Source organism: Ranitomeya variabilis, chromosome 2 (assembly GCF_051348905.1).
Source record: "Ranitomeya variabilis isolate aRanVar5 chromosome 2, aRanVar5.hap1, whole genome shotgun sequence".
NCBI classification, from domain to species: domain Eukaryota; kingdom Metazoa; phylum Chordata; class Amphibia; order Anura; family Dendrobatidae; genus Ranitomeya; species Ranitomeya variabilis.
Window position 1 is genome coordinate 424841741 of NC_135233.1, and position 19288 is coordinate 424861028.

Here is a 19288-nt window from a genome sequence, read left to right on the forward strand (position 1 = left end):
AAACGCCGCCGTCTCACTGGTCGGGTGGGAGGGGCTTCCGAGAATCATGTGACTAGGCGTCAGGGCGCTGGTTGGTCACGTGGTGATAGAACGTCTTTCCTTTGTGTCAAGGGAGGGGCGTGACGTCATCTCCCTGCGCCCGGAGACCCGCCAGTCGTCTGCGCTGTGATGGGGAAGAAGACGCGGGCGGCCTCAGGGCGGAGACCCATCCTCCAGCTGTCACCGCCGGGGCCCCGAGCTGCTGTTGTGCGGGACGAGGCTGGCTCTGGCTCAGACGGTGAGGCCCGGGCCTGATGTGTGCGGAGGGGGCGGTAAAGGCCGCAGTGCTCTCCCGGGGTCTCGTCAGTGTGGGGGCCACGGGTTATTGGGGTCCCCTGGTTTCCAGAACGTGGGGCTGATCCTGCTGCGGGGGCGCCGGGGCGACTGACTAATGCATCGCACCGGGTCCCGGGCTCCGCGCCGCCGTCACTGGCAGATTATTGGCTCCGACAAGTGTTCTAGTCACCGGGAGCGACGCAGCAGGGTCCTGCGGATCCGCACCACAGCCGCACCTAGTGCCATCGGTGACATGGAGTGAATCAGCGGGGTCTCCGGTCACAGCGACACGTAATGACATTAGCGATGTGTAGTGCAGCAGCGGGGTCTCCAGTCACAGCGGCACCTAGTGAGACGAGGGATGTGTAGTGCAGCAGGTCTCCAGTCACAGCGGCACCTAGTGAGACGAGCGATGTGTAGTGCAGCAGCGGGGTCTCCAGTCACAGCGGCACCTAGTGAGACGAGGGATGTGTAGTGCAGCAGGTCTCCAGTCACAGCGGCACCTAGTGAGACGAGCGATGTGTAGTGCAGCAGCGGGGTCTCCAGTCACAGCGGCACCTAGTGACACGAGGGATGTGTAGTGCAGCAGCGGGGTCTCCAGTCACAGCGGCACCTAGTGAGACGAGCGATGTGTAGTGCAGCAGCGGGGTCTCCAGTCACAGCGGCACCTAGTGACACGAGGGATGTGTAGTGCAGCAGCGGGGTCTCCAGTCACAGCGGCACCTAGTGAGACGAGGGATGTGTAGTGCAGCAGCAGGTCTCCAGTCACAGCGGCACCTAGTGACACGAGGGATGTGTAGTGCAGCAGCGGGGTCTCCAGTCACAGCGGCACCTAGTGACACGAGCGATGTGTAGTGCAGCAGCGGGGTCTCCAGTCACAGCGGCACCTAGTGAGACGAGGGATGTGTAGTGCAGCAGCGGGGTCTCCAGTCACAGCAGCACCTAGTGAGACGAGGGATGTGTAGTGCAGCAGCGGGGTCTCCAGTCACAGCGGCACCTAGTGAGACGAGGGATGTGTAGTGCAGCAGCGGGGTCTCTGTCATGGTTCCCAATGGCAAGGGAACGTCAGAGAACATAAATAACAGAACAGCTCTTGGGTGATGGAATCTCGAGCTGACCGTGAGCTAAACCTACCACACAACTAACAGTGGCCGGGTGGCGTACCTACGTTTTATCCCTAGACGCCTAGCGCCAGCCGGAGGACTAACTAACCCTAATAGAGGAAAAGACAGACCTGGCTTACCTCTAGGGAAATTCCCCCAAAAAGGAGACAGAAGCCCCCCACATATATTGACGGTGAGTTCAGAGGAAAAGACATACGCAGTATGAAGGTAGGTTCAGCAAAGCGAGGTCCGCTTACTAGATAGCAAGAAGATACAATAGGGAACTTCACGGTCAGCTGAAAACCCTATTAAAATACCATCCCGAAATTACTTTAAGACTCATGTGTCAACTCATGACACCGGAGTGGCAATTTCGGCCCACAAGAGCTTCCAGCTACAGAAAAATAACATAACTGTGAACTGGAACAAAAATGCAAAACAAACTTAGGACTAAGAGTCCAACTTAGCTGATAGTAGTCTAGAAGCAGGAACATGCAACAGAAAGGCTCTGGTTACATTGATGGCCGGCACTAGAATAACTGAGCAGCAAGGCTAAATAGGATACACCCATATCCTGATGAAAACAGGTGAACAGAGAAAGTGAAGCACACAAGTCCAGTACCACCAGTGACCACCGGGGGAGCCCAAAAACCAAATTCACAACAGGTCTCCAGTCACAGTGGCACGTGGCACCTAGTGAGACGAGCAATGTGTAGTGCAGCAGCGGGGTCTCCAGTCACAGCGGCACCTAGTGAGATGAGGGATGTGTAGTGCAGCAGCGGGGTCTCCAGTCACAGCGGCACCTAGTGAGACGAGCAATGTGTAGTACAGCAGCGGGGTCTCCAGTCACAGCGGCACCTAGTGAGACGAGCGATGTGTAGTGCAGCAGCAGGGTCTCCAGTCACAGCGGCATGTAATGACATTAGCGATGTGTAGTGCAGCAGCGGGGTCTCCAGTCACTGCGGCACCTAGTGAGACGAGCGATGTGTAGTGCAGCAGCGGGGTCTCCAGTCACAGCGGCACCTAGTGAGACGAGGGATGTGTAGTGCAGCAGCGGGGTCTCCAGTCACAGCGGCACCTAATGACATTAGCGATGTGTAGTGCAGCAGCGGGGTCTCCAGTCACTGCGGCACCTAGTGAGACGAGGGATGTGTAGTGCAGCAGCGAGGTCTCCAGTCACAGCGGCACCTAGTGACACGAGGGATGTGTAGTGCAGCAGCGGGGTCTCCAGTCACAGCGGCACCTAGTGACACGAGGGATGTGTAATGCAGCAGCGGGGTCTCCAGTCACAGCGGCACCTAGTGAGACGAGGGATGTGTAGTGCAGCAGCGGGGTCTCCAGTCACAGCGGCATGTAATGACATTAGCAATGTGTAGTGCAGCAGCGGGGTCTCCAGTCACTGCGGCACCTAGTGAGACGAGCGATGTGTAGTGCAGCAGCGGGGTCTCCAGTCACAGCGGCACCTAGTGAGACGAGGGATGTGTAGTGCAGCAGCGGGGTCTCCAGTCACAGCGGCACCTAGTGAGACGAGGGATGTGTAGTACAGCAGCGGGGTCTCCAGTCACAGCGGCACGTAATGACATTAGCGATGTGTAGTGCAGCAGGTCTCCAGTCACAGTGGCACCTAGTGAGACGAGCGATGTGTAGTGCAGCAGCGGGGTCTTCAGTCACAGCGGCACCTAGTGAGACGAGCGATGTGTAGTGCAGCAGCGGGGTCTCCAGTCACAGCGGCACCTAGTGAGACGAGCGATGTGTAGTGCAGCAGCGGGGTCTCCAGTCACAGCGGCACCTAGTGAGACGAGGGATGTGTAGTGCAGCAGCGGGGTCTCCAGTCACAGCGGCACCTAGTGAGACGAGGGATGTGTAGTGCAGCAGCGGGGTCTCCAGTCACAGCGGCACCTAGTGAGACGAGGGATGTGTAGTGCAGCAGCGGGGTCTCCAGTCACAGCGGCACCTAGTGAGACGAGGGATGTGTAGTGCAGCAGCGGGGTCTCCAGTCACAGCGGCACCTAGTGAGACGAGGGATGTGTAGTGCAGCAGCGGGGTCTCCAGTCACAGCGGCACGTAATGACATTAGCGATGTGTAGTGCAGCAGCGGGGTCTCCAGTCACTGCGGCACCTAGTGAGACGAGGGATGTGTAGTGCAGCAGCGGGGTCTCCAGTCACAGCGGCACCTAGTGAGACGAGCGATGTGTAGTGCAGCAGCGGGGTCTCCAGTCACAGCGGCACCTAGTGAGACGAGCGATGTGTAGTACAGCAGCGGGGTCTTCAGTCGCAGTGGCACCTAGTGAGACGAGCAATGTGTAGTGCAGCAGCGGGGTCTCCAGTCACAGCGGCACCTAGTGAGACGAGGGATGTGTAGTGCAGCAGCGGGGTTTCCAGTCACAGCGGCACGTAATGACATTAGCGATGTGTAGTGCAGCAGCGGGGTCTCCAGTCACAGCGGCACCTAGTGAGACGAGCAATGTGTAGTACAGCAGCGGGGTCTCCAGTCACAGCGGCACCTAGTGAGACGAGCGATGTGTAGTGCAGCAGCAGGGTCTCCAGTCACAGCGGCACCTAGTGAGACGAGGGATGTGTAGTGCAGCAGCGGGGTCTCCAGTCACAGCGGCATGTAATGACATTAGCGATGTGTAGTGCAGCAGCGGGGTCTCCAGTCACTGCGGCACCTAGTGAGACGAGCGATGTGTAGTGCAGCAGCGGGGTCTCCAGTCACAGCGGCACCTAGTGAGACGAGGGATGTGTAGTGCAGCAGCGGGGTCTCCAGTCACAGCGGCACCTAGTGAGATGAGGGATGTGTAGTGCAGCAGCGGGGTCTCCAGTCACAGCGGCACGTAATGACATTAGCGATGTGTAGTGCAGCAGGTCTCCAGTCACAGTGGCACCTAGTGAGACGAGCAATGTGTAGTGCAGCAGCGGGGTCTCCAGTCACAGCGGCACCTAGTGAGACAAGGGATATGTAGTGCAGCAGCGGGGTCTCCAGTCACAGCGGCACCTAGTGAGACGAGCGATGTGTAGTGCAGCAGCGAGGTCTCCAGTCACAGCGGCACCTAGTGACACGAGCGATGTGTAGTGCAGCAGCGGGGTCTCCAGTCACAGCGGCACCTAGTGACACGAGCGATGTGTAGTGCAGCAGCGGGGTCTCCAGTCACAGCGGCACGTAATGACATTAGTGATGTGTAGTGCAGCAGGTCTCCAGTCACAGTGGCACCTAGTGAGACGAGCGATGTGTAGTGCAGCAGCGGGGTCTCCAGTCACAGCGGCACCTAGTGAGACGAGGGATGTGTAGTGCAGCAGCGAGGTCTCCAGTCACAGCGGCACCTAGTGACACGAGGGATGTGTAGTGCAGCAGCGGGGTCTCCAGTCACAGCGGCACCTAGTGACACGAGGGATGTGTAATGCAGCAGCGGGGTCTCCAGTCACAGCGGCACCTAGTGAGACGAGGGATGTGTAGTGCAGCAGCGGGGTCTCCAGTCACAGCGGCATGTAATGACATTAGCGATGTGTAGTGCAGCAGCGGGGTCTCCAGTCACTGCGGCACCTAGTGAGACGAGCGATGTGTAGTGCAGCAGCGGGGTCTCCAGTCACAGCGGCACCTAGTGAGACGAGGGATGTGTAGTGCAGCAGCGGGGTCTCCAGTCACAGCGGCACCTAGTGAGACGAGGGATGTGTAGTACAGCAGCGGGGTCTCCAGTCACAGCGGCACGTAATGACATTAGCGATGTGTAGTGCAGCAGGTCTCCAGTCACAGTGGCACCTAGTGAGACGAGCGATGTGTAGTGCAGCAGCGGGGTCTCCAGTCACAGCGGCACCTAGTGAGACGAGCAATGTGTAGTGCAGCAGCGGGGTCTCCAGTCACAGTGGCACCTAGTGAGACGAGGGATGTGTAGTGCAGCAGGTCTCCAGTCACAGCGGCACCTAGTGAGACGAGCAATGTGTAGTACAGCAGCGGGGTCTCCAGTCACAGTGGCACCTAGTGAGACGAGGGATGTGTAGTGCAGCAAAAGGGTCTCCAGGCAGGGCCGGCAGGTCAGTCGCACCTAGTGAGACGAGCGATGTGTAGTGCAGCAGCGGGGTCTCCAGTCACAGCCGCACGGCCGGCAGGTCATAGTCGCACCTACACTATGTTCCAAATTATTATGCAAATGACATTTTTCTCTGATTTTCCTAAATGGTCGGTGCAAATGAGTCAGTCTAATAAAAGTAATCACCCGTTAGATTATACATCGAGTTTTATTGACTAAACCTCCCAATGATAACAGTATAATCTCCAAAATGAAAAACTTAAAATGCACTGTTCCAAATTATTATGCAAATGACATTTTTCTCTTTTTTTCCTAAATGGTTGGTGCAAATGACAGTCAGTCTAATAAGTCATCACCCGTTAGAGTATACATCAAATTTTATTGAAGAAACCTCCCAATGATAACAGTATAATCTCCAAAATGAATAAAACCTCAAAATGCACTGTTCCAAATTATTAGGCACAGTAGAATTTCTAAACATTTGATGTTTTAAAGAACTGAAAATGCTCATTTGTGGAATTTGCAGCATTAGGAGGTCACATTCACTGAACAAAAAAGCTATTTAACTCCAAAACATCCTAACAGGCCAAGTTACATGTTAACATAGGAACCCTTCTTTGATATCATATCACCTTCACAATTCTTGCATCCATTGAACTTGTGAGTTTTTGGAGAGTTTCTGCTTGTATTTCCTTGCATGAAGTTGGAATAGCCTCCCAGAGCTGCTGTTTTGATGTGATCGGCCTCCCACCCTCATAGATCTTTTTCTTTATGATACTCCAACGGTTCTCTATAGGGTTGAGGTCAGGGGAAGATGGCGGCCACACCATGAGTTTATCTCCTCTTATGCCCATAGCAGCCAATGACTCAGAGGTATTCTTTGCAGCATGAGATGGGGCATTGTCAGCATGAAGATGATTTTGCTCCTGAAGGCACATTTCTGCTTTTTATACCATGGAAGAAAGTTGTCAGTCAGAAACTCTATATACTTTGCAGAGGTCATTTTCACACCTTCAGGAACCTTAACCCCTTTCTGCCAGCTGACGGAATAGTACGTCAGCTGGCAGATCCCCTGCTTTAAGGTGGGCTCCAGCGGTAAGCCCACCTTAAAGCCGCGACATGTCAGCTGTTTTGTACAGCTGACATGTGCGCGCAATGAGCGCGAGCGGAATCGCGATCCGCCCGCGCCCATTAACTAGTTAAATGCCGCCGTCAAGCGCTGACAGCGGCATTTAACTAGCGTCCCGGCCGCGCGGCCGGAAATGCTCGCAACGCTGACCCCCGTCACATGATCGGGGCTCAGCGGTGCATTGCCATAACAACCAGAGGTCTCCTTGAGACCTCTATGGTTGTTGATGGCCGATTGCTTTGAGCGCCACCCTGTGGTCGACGTTCAAAGTACACCTGCATTTCTGCTACATAGAGGTGATCTGTACTTCACCTCTATGTAGCAGAGGCGATCGAGTTGTGCATGCTTCTAGCCTCCTATGGAGGCTATTGAAGCATGCCAAAATTTAAAAAAAAAAAAGTGTTTAAAAATATATAAAAGTATAAGGGTATGTTTCCACGGTCAGGAAACGCTGCTTTTTTGACGCTGCGCAGAGCTGCAGCGTCAAAAAAGCAGCGTCCAGATGTTCCAGCATAGTGGAGGGGATTTTATGAAATCCCGTCTCCACTATGCGTGGAAACCCGCACGCGTCGGCCCTGCGACTCCGGACATGCTGCGCGTCTTTTCAGATCGCAGCATGTCCGTACACCTTGCGGGGACGCAGCGTCCCCGCAAGGCATATCACAGGGCCCTATGGGACAGAGCGATCATCCCGGATGTGAAGAGTTAACACATCCGGCATGATCGCGTCCCAGAAAGGGGGCGGGGCTTAGCGCCGAGCGGCTGCGGCGATACCGCCGGCCATCCTGACAGTGGAAACATACCCTTAATCACCCCCCTTTCGTCCCAATCAAAATAAAACAATTAAAAAAAATCAAACCTACACATATTTGGTATCGCCGTGTTCAGAATCGCCCGATCTATCAATAAAAACAAAGGATTAACCTGACCGCTAAATGGCGTAGCGAGAAAAAAAATCAAAACGCCAAAATTATGTTTTTTTGGTCGCCGCGACATTGCATTAAAATGCAATAACGGGCGATCAAAAGAACGTATCTACACCAAAATGGTATCATTAAAAACGCCAGCTTGGCACGCAAAAAATAAGCCCTCACCCGACCACAGATCATGAAAAATGGAGACGCTACGGGTATCGGAAAATCGCGCATTTTTTTTTTTTTTTTTTCAAACTTTGGAATTTTTTTCCACCACTTAGATAAAAAATAACCTAGACATGTTAGGTGTCTATGAACTCGTAATGACCTGGAGAATCATAATGGCAGGTTAGTTTTAGCATTTGGTGAACCTAGCAAAAAAGCCAAACAAAAAACAAGTGAGATTGCACTTTTCTTGCAATTTCATCACACTTGGAATTTTTTTCCCGTTTTCTGTTACACGGCATGGTAAAACCAATGGTATCGTTCAAAAGTACATCTCGTCCCGCAAAAAATAAGCCCTCACATGGCCAAATTGACGGAAAAATAAAAAAGTTATGGTTCTGGGAAGGAGGGGAGCGAAAAACGAAAAAACGGAAAAAGCTCCGGGGGTGAAGGGGTTAAAGGGCCCTACCAGCTGTTTCTCCATGATTCCGGCCCAAAACATGACTCCTCCACCTCCTTGCTGACGTCACAGCCCTGTTGGGACATGGTGGCCATCCACCAACCATCCACTACTCCATCCATCTGGACCATCCAGGGTTGCTCAACACTTATCAGTAAACAAGACTGTTTGGAAATTAGTCTTCATGTATGTCTGGGCCCAATGCAACCATTTCTGCTTGTGAACACTGTTTAAGGGTGGCCGAATAGTAGGTTTATGCACCACAGCAAGCCTTTGAAGGAGCCTACACCTTGAGGTTCGAGGGACTCCAGAGGCACCAGCAGCTTCAAATATCTGTTTGCTGCTTTGTAATGGCTTTTTAGCAGCTGTTCTCTTAGGCTTCTTTCATACTAGCGTCGTGCACTGCACGTCGCTATGCGTCGTTCTGTAGAAAAAAACGCATCCTGCAAAAGTGCTTGCAGGATGCGTTTTTTTCTCCATTGACTTGCATTAGTGACGCAGTGCGACGCATTAACACACGTCGCGACGGTTGTGTCGTGTTGCGTCGGACCGTCGCCACGAAAAAACGTTGCTTGTAACGTTTTTTGGTGCGTCGTTCCCATCTTTTCCGACCGCGCATGCGCGGCCGGAACTCCGCCCCCGCCTCCCCGCAACTCACAATGGAGCAGCGGATGCATTGAAAAACAGCATCCGCTGCCCCCGTTGTGCGGCGCATTCACTGCTAGCGTCGGTACGTCGCAACGACGCAATTCGTCGTGCGTCGTCCGCCGCTAGTGTGAAAGTAGCCTTAATCCGATGAACTTGCCTGGCAGAAATCTTCCTCATTATGCCTTTATCTGCACAAACACATCTGTGCTCAGATACAGCCACAAATCTCTTAACAGTACGATGATCACGCTTAAGTTTTCGGGAAATATCTAATGTTTTCATCCCTTGACCAAGGCATTGCACTATTTGATGCTTTTCAGCAGCAGAGAGATCCTTTTTCTTTCCCATGTTACTTGAAAACTGTAACCTGCTTAATAATGTGGAACATCATTTTTAAGTAGTTTTCCTTTAATTAGAATCACCTGGAAAACTAATTATCACATGTGTTTAAGATTGATTTCAGTGATCCATTGAGCTTCACAGAAGAAAAAATGGAAGTTTGGGGTAACTTATACTTAGCTCACAAAAGAAATTCCCCAAATGAAATTATTATTTTTTTTTTTTTTTTTAAAAACACCTTTATTTAAACCAATTGTTAAAAAAACTTATACGTGCACTTAAAAACCATCACCAAAACACTTAACATACAACAGGAAAGGCCAGGACGATGCCAAGCCCTATACTCACTGAATGTACCCTACCTGCCTGCGGAGGTTGGCACCCTATGTCCTGCGCAGTGGCGCTCCCGCTCCTCGTCAGTTCTCCCTACTATCCCTATTGAAGCCCTACTGGCATAAGGGATAGAAATGCTCATGCGCCCAGTGCTAAGGTAGGAATAATTTTAGTCGATATAGATAATAGGAAAAATCTGTACCACTATTTAACTTAGACTAGTAATATCACCTATCTAAATAAACTGTGTCCCTACTGTCTCGTTTTTGAGCTAAAGACTTGTCCTCCTTCTTTTAAACACGTTAGAGGCCAACACAAAAAAATGAGCAAGGTGCTATAGTGCTTATACACAGAGGTCAAAAACCATATGTATATATCTTCAATTGGTTTTGTATATACTGGAGTTGTATACTGGGGTGCTATCCTAATAGTGTAGGAAGATATCTACTGTGATACTCAATCATACCTCAAGTAGCCATACAACAACATGATACCATGCACCAGGATAGGTATAAAAAATTCAATATACCTCCATTATATGATAGATCTCACAATGATATCAAGCTCCAGAATAGGTAAAAAATAGAAATTCAATACACCTGTTATAGGATCATTGCTGATAAATGTCAGTATTTTAAGCTAAGGGCTCATTTCCACATGTGAGGCACACGTCCGTATCTCACATGTGGAAACCAAGCTGTGGAGCCGGCACTCCAGAGCGGAGCGTGCGGCCGCATAGGAACACATGGAGCTGCACAGCTCCGCTCTGGAGTGCCGGCGCCAGAGCTTGGTTTCCACATGCGAGATACGGACGTGTGCCTCACATGTGGAAATTAGCCCTAATAGTAGATATCACGATAGCATGACCACAGTCCCAGAGTACACCAGACCATTAGAGGACATCAGTCCATATTACTCGATATATCTTACCTAAGATCCAATACATCCCTTTTAACTCAACGCGTTTCCCCTCTTCCAATTGTAAGAGGTTCATCAGGAGTAAAATCAGATATCAAAGGGTTACTTAGCTTTAGCATGTTTTCGGCATTTTTGTGATGTAATCAGCTGCACCATCGGGACGGTCCCCTATCGATGTAGTATCGAGCCCTGAGACACAATACCATCCATGAGTTTATTTGAAAAACAAAACCATTAAATCTTTATGACACTTAAATCCAATTTGCATAATAATTTGGAACACAGTGTAGTAACGCGAGCAATGTGTAGTGCAGCAGCAGGGTCTCCAGTCACAGCGGCACGGCCGGTAGGTCATAGTCGCACCTAGTGACACGAGCGATGTGTAGTGCAGCAGCGGGGTCTCCAGGCACAGCGGCACGGCCGGTAGGTCATAGTCGCACCTAGTGACACGAGCGATGTGTAGTGCAGCAGCGGGGTCTCCAGTCACAGCGGCACGGCCGGTAGGTCATAGTCGCACCTAGTGACACGAGCGATGTGTAGTGCAGCAGCGGGGTCTCCAGGCACAGCGGCACGGCAGGTAGGTCATAGTCGCACCTAGTGACACGAGCGATGTGTAGTGCAGCAGCGGGGTCTCCAGGCACAGCGGCACGGCCGGTAGGTCATAGTCGCACCTAGTGACACGAGCGATGTGTAGTGCAGCAGCGGGGTCTCCAGTCACAGCGGCACGGCCGGTAGGTCATAGTCGCACCTAGTGACACGAGCGATGTGTAGTGCAGCAGCGGGGTCTCCAGTCACAGCGGCACGGCCGGTAGGTCATAGTCGCACCTAGTGACACGAGCGATGTGTAGTGCAGCAGCGGGGTCTCCAGTCACAGCGGCACGGCCGGTAGGTCATAGTCGCACCTAGTGACACGAGCGATGTGTAGTGCAGCAGCGGGGTCTCCAGGCACAGCGGCACGGCCGGTAGGTCATAGTCGCACCTAGTGACACGAGCGATGTGTAGTGCAGCAGCGGGGTCTCCAGGCACAGCAGCACGGCTGGCAGGTCATAGTCGCACCTAGTGACACGGGCAATGTGTAGTGCAGCAGCGGGGTCTCCAGTCACAGCGGCACGGCCGGTAGGTCATAGTCCCACCTAGTGACACGAGCGATGTGTAGTGCAGCAGCGGGGTCTCCAGGCACAGCGGCACGGCCGGTAGGTCATAGTCGCACCTAGTGACACGAGCGATGTGTAGTGCAGCAGCGGGGTCTCCAGGCACAGCGGCACGGCCGGCAGGTCACAGTCGCACCTAGTGACACGAGCGATGTGTAGTGCAGCAGCGGGGTCTCCAGGCACAGCGGCATGGCCGGTAGGTCATAGTCGCACCTAGTGACACGAGCGATGTGTAGTGCAGCAGCGGGGTCTCCAGGCACAGCGGCACGGCCGGCAGGTCACAGTCGCACCTAGTGACACGAGCGATGTGTAGTGCAGCAGCGGGGTCTCCAGGCACAGCGGCACGGCCGGCAGGTCACAGTCGCACCTAGTGACACGAGCGATGTGTAGTGCAGCAGCAGGGTCTCCAGGCTCAGCGGCACGGCCAGCAGGTCACAGTCGCACCTAGTGACACGAGCGATGTGAATGAGTTTTTGGTATCAACCATCTATTGTAAAGAAAATCAGAAATGTGAAGCAAATCGGTACACCCTGCAGATTTCACCCTTTAGGATCTGTCATCAACCTCACTGTTGGGGTCCAACACTCGGGAGTCCCACTGATCTGTGTGCACAGAGCCAGGACTGTACAGCTCCACACACAGTGTACTGGCTGCTCTCAGTACTGCAGCTCACGTCACATCCATTTCAATAGGAACTGAGCTGCAGTACCGAAAATGGCCTCTACAGAGTGTACGGCGCCACGCTGTTCTGGTTGTGTACATCCAGTTATCACCAGGACTGCAAACAGCTGATCTTGGGGGTGTCATATTTCGAACCACCGACTATTCTGAAATTAGTGGACAACCATCTTAGCAATTATTGATCAGTAAGTGAGCTTGTGCTGGGAGGCTTCATTACTGCATTCCAGTTGTGTCTAGAAATCTGCAGGCCGTCAGTCACTGCTAGGATCAGGTGGATGATGAATGTTTCCCTGCTTTGGTCCTTGTGGGATCAGGCGGACATTGTGCTCCCAGGCTCTGATCTTGTATCCTCTCCCCAGCAGAAGACGCTGTCTCTCAGAAAGGACTCGTTCCTCCTGCTGCAGTGATGGTGACAGAAGCGCAGGCCGCAGTAGTGAAGCCGACGGGTAAGATCTGGGGGCTTCATCCCCCCCCATCCCTCTCAGCAAACGGTGTCTGTGAACTGTCAGCTGATGTTTTGCTTCCACAGGTGGATTGTGCCTGCTCGGAGCGTACACAGACAGTGACGATGAGGATGGTGACACTACAGACAAACCCGTGTCTGTGCCCAGTACTAAAGGAAACAGCTCTGCTGATATTGACAGCACCTTGGCCAATTTCATGGCGGTGAGGAGCGACCATAAGATGTAACCTTAAGGTTTTTGAACCCCCTCTAATCATGTGCAGGAAGGGCTGTGTATTGTTTATTAATGGGAGAAGGGAGGAAAGTGCTGCTAGACCCCTACGAGTACTAAGACTGGGCATCTTGAGATCCGACATGCCCAATCCTCTTCTACATCTTCTGATAATGGTGTGAAGGGGCCCCCCGTTGCCCCCACACATATTGTTGGCTGACTGGCTTCAGATTTATGGCATTTCCTTTGCATAGACTATAACTGTCTGCGCTTTAGTTCAGTTTTTCAGAAACGGTGACCATAATTTCTCTGTGGCAAAACACAGCAGCAGATTTGCCGCAATGTATCAGTGCAGGGAACTCTTAAGCCTGGAGCCACAAATAAAGGAGACCCCATTGGTACATGTGGGAAACTCTGCCATGTCGGCCTCTGTTCAGAGCAGCCATTGGGAGTTTTTGCAGAAGAGGGAATGAATATTTCTGCACGTAGCTTTATTCTTTATCTTCAGCCTGACCGACTTCAGTATTTGGGGTCTGTCGGCCCCAGTAATGTCCGACATCCCATGGATCAGACGGCTTTCAGCGGCTCCTGAATGTACGCAATAATAACGTTTCCGTTTATGAACAGCCGAGATCTCGGAAAATGAGTAATTAACACTATCTTGTGATGGAATGGTTTCATGGCGATGACATTACCCTTCCTGGTGCAGGCGATTAAAGCGACGGGCGAAGCATTGATTGTTTTCTTCCTCAGGAAATAGATGCGATCACTGCTCCTGATGGAAGCTCTGTGTCCACATCTGCCATCCCCCCACCGACTCCTCCGAAACCGGATCCAAAGGATTCCCATGGTTCCACCTCTGCTGCTCACAATGGTTCAGGTCCCAGTGCGTCCGGAGATATATGGCATTACGACACGCAGTGCTCTCTGGCGGGAGGTGAGTGAGCGCTCGCAGATCATAAGGAGATTAACGCTTATTCAGTCGGCAGCGATTCCTCCCGATACTGCTGCACCCCAGTGATGTATATGAACCTTACCTGGACGGGAGTGAGGATTGGGTGAATGCCGGATCTGCCATTTTTTGGCACACTGCCTTTAAGGGCTATTCCCTTTTTCTTACATTTAAGGGATATCTACAGGATTTGCTATTAATATATAGTACATGCGGAACCCACCAATGGGAACTGTGTGATCTGCACATACTGTACACTATGATTAGTGTTATCCCGTGGATGTGCCATAAATGTACGGGATGGCAATACCCCTTTAATCGTGCACACTCGTCCTGGGCCCCTAAGTGCGATGCATTGAGTCGTACATACTTGTCTTTCAGTTGGAGTTGACATGGGAGATTGGCAGGAAGTGTGGGATGAAAATACCGGATGTTACTACTACTGGAACACGGAGAGCAATGAAGTCACCTGGGAGCTGCCTCCGAGCCTGGCCTCACAGGTGCAGGGTGTGCAAGGACATGGCAGCAGGTAAGGCACTCCTAATCTTCATCCTTCCATGGCTGTACTGCGGGGTAGTAATAGATGACCGTGATTTACAGCATCGAGGCTCCTGTGATATCTGCTGCAGTCACCACAGATTCCCTACCGGACGTTAAGGACGAGGCTGCAGCCGTGCCGGCGGTGTCCGGTGCTGTCAGCGCTCCGGTGCTTCTGAAGAGGGAGGCTAAGAAGGTAAGAAAACCTCTGCTCGAGCTGAAGTCTATGATTAGACCAAGAGAAATTAGTGGGGTCTGACTGAGGAGAGTGAGGGGCTGCACATCTATCTTCTCAGTGGTAGAGCTAAGAGCATCTGTGAGATGTCTGCTCAGATTCAGGACTGCGCTTGGTCACATTTACCTTTGCGGAGGGGGGGGGGAGGGAGGGGGGGGGCGGCGCTGAGTGTGAATGTGGGGTCCGGAGGTCCTACCTCTACCTGACCTTTTTATAATATGGGCGTGGACTGGGTAATAAAGGAAATACAAATATCATTTCTTGGTTGCTTCATTGGGGGACTGTCCCCCAACTAAGGCTACATGAAATATTTTATGTACTAAAAATCCTCTCCCATGACTCGCAGCCTGAAATCGGGGGTCCCCTTTAGACAATGGGGTTCTTTTGTGTTTTAGGAAGTGAATGAAGCTGTTCAGGCCCTTTCCAATAAGGAGGAGGAAAAGCTCGGGGTGGCTGCGTCGCTCCTGGCACCACTTCTTCCAGATGATGTGAAGGAGGAGGAGGAACGCTGGCGGAAGAAGGTCATCTGTAAGGAATACTTGGTGGAAGCCGCATCCGAGGACGAGGAGGATATGGCCACCGCCTGTACTGCTGGAGAACCTGTTGCCGACAACCAGGCCCAGGATGACATCTGCAGCACCGTCCAGTCTGGAGAGAGTGAAGAAGAGACGGAGGAGCAGGACACCCTGGAGCTGGAGCGCGTGCTGGAGAGAAAAAAGGTTCGGGATTTGTCGCTTGTCCTGAATGTTGTTCCCGCGGAAAAGAGACCTGCAGATACTAATATGTGGTAATATAAGAGCCTTATAATGAGGAGTGACTGTGTGAAATTTGTCATGAAGCACGCTGCCCCTTTAAATAAGCATTTGTCTTGTCCTGCAGATTCAGTAGTAACTAGAGATTCAGCATGCCGAATCATGGACTATATGGGCCGCATACGACTCATGTGACTGTTGCTAGTGTCTGTCATATTGGATGATGTCCCTTTAAATAATTTTGGCGACTCTTTATTTCTCTTGCCAGGCTGAGCTGAGAGCCCTGGAGGAGGGAGACGTCAGCGTGTCCGGATCCAGTCCACGCTCAGACTTCAGTCAGACCGACGAAGCCCAAAAGGCCAAACCTCCTGCCAGCAAGTGGAAAGTGTTTGTGCCCGTGGCCAGCCCCAGCTCAAGCCGCAGCTCCAGCAAAACCGGGCGAGACACTCCTGAGACGGGTGAGCGGCTGTAATCATCATCCACTTCTGCCTGTACGGGCGCTGCGGGACATTGGGGGTAACTCGGGCTTTTTATTTTCCCAGAAATGGGGGCCGAAGCTGCAGAATGTCCACCTCCTGCGAAGGAGCCCGAGGGTGAAAGTGTGAAGACCAAGCCAAAGCTTGAGGAAGAAGAGGAAGACCTGAAGGTAACTTCATCTGGTGGAAAACCTCGCTGCCATTATAAGGGTTGACAGGGTCAGAAAACATGGCGGCGTTATTGGAATAACAGCACCACCCGTATCCAGCCTGTGTGGGATGGTAGCTCAGGCTGCAGGTGTGCTGCTCTTTTTAGAAGAAAGCCGCCATGTTTTTGCCCACTGTGGATCGATTCGCCATCCACCTCCATTAGAGTATATGGCATAAATGAGGGAAGGGTCGGGGCACAAGCAGCTGAAATAAATAATACGGTGTTTCCGCTAAAGGGAAAATGACGTCTTCAATCGCTGCGTATTGTGTAAAAGAAGCCGCCAGGTCTGGGAATGCTGCGTCCGAGTGATCCTCGGGGCCACACCGGGGCCCTACGCCTAGTACACGAATGTGCCGGACTGTACAGTTTGCTGCTCTTCACTCTTATACAGGGGTCCTGAGCGAGGGTCTTCCCTCCGATATCCCTGTGCTGTAGCGGAGCGCTGCCACCCTTGCTCTGCGGAGCTCATTCTTCCTCCTTTTTATATTTTTTTTCCCTCTCTTCAGTTCCAGATTGGAGAACTCGCAAACAACCTGATCAGCAAGTTGGAATTTTTGGGCATCAACAGACAGAATGTGTCCAATTTCCACGTCCTGCTCTTTCAGACTGAGGTGAGTGGGGTTTTTTTGCAGGATTTTTTTGCAGCCCCCGTCGCCATCGCCCGGTCTTCTTCTGATAGAAATTTTTGGCGTGTTTGTTGCTTTTCAGACCCGAATCTCAGACTGGCGGGAGGGCGCCCTCAGCGGAAGCTACTTGAAACGCAAACTTCAAGACGCATCAGAACAAATAAAACTGTATGAAATTAACGCCACTCCTAAAGGCTGGTCCTGCCACTGGGACAGGTACGAATCTTCCCCAATTTTCACCTTTCACATCTCAAACATGACTTTGTGACATCACCACCTGACCTCGTGACCTCATCTGTCTGGAGACTGAACGCGGCGGAAATGTAGTTGCTGGGGCAAAGTGAGCGCTTGGGCCTGCAGATCGGAGAAACTTATGTGATAGCGGTGTATACGTAGTGTTCATGTGATAAGGAGGTCCCTATCGGCCGGAGGTGCCGAGTGCACGGCTCTGGGAGGGCAATGGGGGGAAGCGCATGCGACAGCTCTGTGACCCTTACAGGATTTGGAAGCCTTTGTTTGTCTGCGTAACATCGGTGAAGTTTCCACAAGCTTCATGATGCCAAGTGTCCGCGAAGATCAGGATTCTGTCTCTCGTCACGCAGGTCAGACAAATTATTTTTTTACATTTGTCTTTTTTATTTTGCTTTTATTTTACCTTTTTTTTGTATTTTCTGCTTATTGAAGATCTTTACTCTTTATCTTTCAGCTATAAGAAAATTAAATTCAATTACATAGTTTGTCTGAGCGGCGCCATTAGAGGAGGTCACCTACATGAGCGTGACGTTCCCCGAGCGCTGCTCGCCTCTAATCTCCCCTCCCCATTGTACTCCGGAAATGATTATCAACTAAGACTTGCACTTTTTGTATTGCTAACGTCCCTGCCGTCCTCGTGGTAGGATGGAGATTTTTTTCCCCCCTTTTCTATATGTTGGGTTCCCCACCCCTGTCCGCTGGATGCAGCCACAGGGGGAAGGGACCTAATGAAAGATTAGACTGCGCAGGAGGCGGAAACTTAAAATCTTTCTCTGTTTTTGTGATTCAGGGATCATAGACGTTATTTCTATGTTAATGAAATCTCAGGAGAGTCGCAGTGGGAGTTTCCCGATGTGGAAGAGGAGGAGTCGGCACCCAAAAATAAATCTGAAGCAGCCGCTAAAATGGCTGAAAGGGACAAGATCCCTGGTGCCCCCGCTCTTCCTCCAGAGCCGCCAGCATCCGTGCCAGGTAACGTATTGGAGAATGTGTCGTCCCTATGGACATGGTGGCTGCCCGGAGACTAATTCATTCTTTTTCCTATCGCTTTCCAGTTGCAGCTAATGTTCCAGTTTCTCATTACTGGGAGTTTGCGCAGCCGCCACCTCTCCCCCTGGAAGCCCCTCCTCCGCCGCCACCTCCTCCTGACTCGCCACCTCCTCCGCCTCCTCCACCACCGCCCCCTTCTTCACCGCCCCCTACTCCCCCAATGGAGGACAGCGAGATACAAGAGGTTGAAATGGAAGAGGAAGACTGCGAGGAGCCTCCCGTCCCGGGAACAGAAGCTATGCTTGTGAAATGTGCGAATTCTGAGGTCCCGGCAGCTAAGGTGAGGGGGACAACGGGGCTTAAAGGGGTGGTGCAAAATTAGAACAGGTCTTGTCAGACCAGTCTATGGGCTATGTTGGATATTGCAGGTAAGCCGCACGTTCAAGCGCCTGTATTATCTGTATTTTAGTCTAAAGCGGAACCATCTGCAAAAGGCACCAAGCGGAAAGCCGGCTCTGATGTGTTCGGAGAGCAGTCTGTGACTATCGGAAGCTGTCCGGTCCTCTACACGCAGCAGTCTGTCTCAGCAGGTCTGATGTTGGGAGTTTTACACTACAACTCTTTACGAACGTGCAATTTTCAATTTTAACTTTTTTTTTTTTTAACTTGCTGTCATTCCAGCTCCTGTTATGGCTGCTATGAGCATCCCCTCCAGTTACATGGGACTTCCACTACAAGTCCCGTCTCCGGTTATGATGAGCAGCATAGACTATGCGATTCCAAGCGCCAATATTGTGCCCTCCATGCAGCATGCATTGCCACATACGGCCATGTCCACGTCTACAGCTCCAGAGCAGCAAGTTGCAGTATCGCACATCCAAGCCCCGGCAAGCAAACCCCCGCCCCTAGAGAAGCCAAAAAAGAGCAAAAAACTAAAGGTAACGCTCGATTAATAAATAGAAGTCAGACTGGGGGGAGGGGGGTCCATCGCTGTCATCAGGGAAAATGCACGACAAAGCGCAGCCCTAGGTCTGACCTGGCTCATATATAGGGGTCCTGCCTGGCCTGTTTCTATGTAGCACATGTTCAGAAGCCGCAGCATGGGGAACATTATACAGCAGTCTAGCTGTGAATCCAGCCCTGGAGTACAATAAAACAGTTACCATAAAGCAGTAACATGGAGGACATTATTCAAAAGTGCTAAGAAGTGTAGCTGTGAATCCTCTCATGGGGGTTAGATAACACTATTATTAGAAAGCATGGTGGACATTCTATAGCAGTATTGAGAAGTGGAGCTGTGAGCCCAGCACTTGTGCGAGCAACAATACAGACATTATACAGTGGTATTGAGCAGTGTAGCAGTGAGTCTTCAACTGTAGTGAGATGAAAGCAGCAACATGGA

The 19288-nt window shown here is 51.7% G+C and overlaps 1 protein-coding gene across 2 annotated transcripts in view; it reads left to right on the forward strand.

The window, feature by feature from the left end:
- FNBP4 (formin binding protein 4) overlaps nt 1-19288 on the forward strand; it is a 21216-nt gene continuing 1928 nt past the window's right edge. The window contains exons 1-15 of one of the 2 annotated variants that reach the window (XM_077286687.1): nt 1-277; nt 12544-12627; nt 12711-12847; nt 13609-13792; nt 14189-14336; nt 14408-14540; nt 14975-15298; nt 15600-15789; nt 15874-15977; nt 16525-16629; nt 16727-16860; nt 17687-17868; nt 17952-18226; nt 18356-18476; nt 18568-18824. In XM_077286687.1, coding sequence (XP_077142802.1) covers nt 169-277; nt 12544-12627; nt 12711-12847; nt 13609-13792; nt 14189-14336; nt 14408-14540; nt 14975-15298; nt 15600-15789; nt 15874-15977; nt 16525-16629; nt 16727-16860; nt 17687-17868; nt 17952-18226; nt 18356-18476; nt 18568-18824 — 2487 coding nt within the window. In that variant the 5' untranslated portion in view covers nt 1-168. Of the gene's footprint in view, nt 278-12540; nt 12628-12710; nt 12848-13608; nt 13793-14188; nt 14337-14407; nt 14541-14974; nt 15299-15599; nt 15790-15873; nt 15978-16524; nt 16630-16726; nt 16861-17686; nt 17869-17951; nt 18227-18355; nt 18477-18567; nt 18825-19288 lie in introns of both variants that reach the window. The other variant, XM_077286686.1, reaches the window with a different exon arrangement.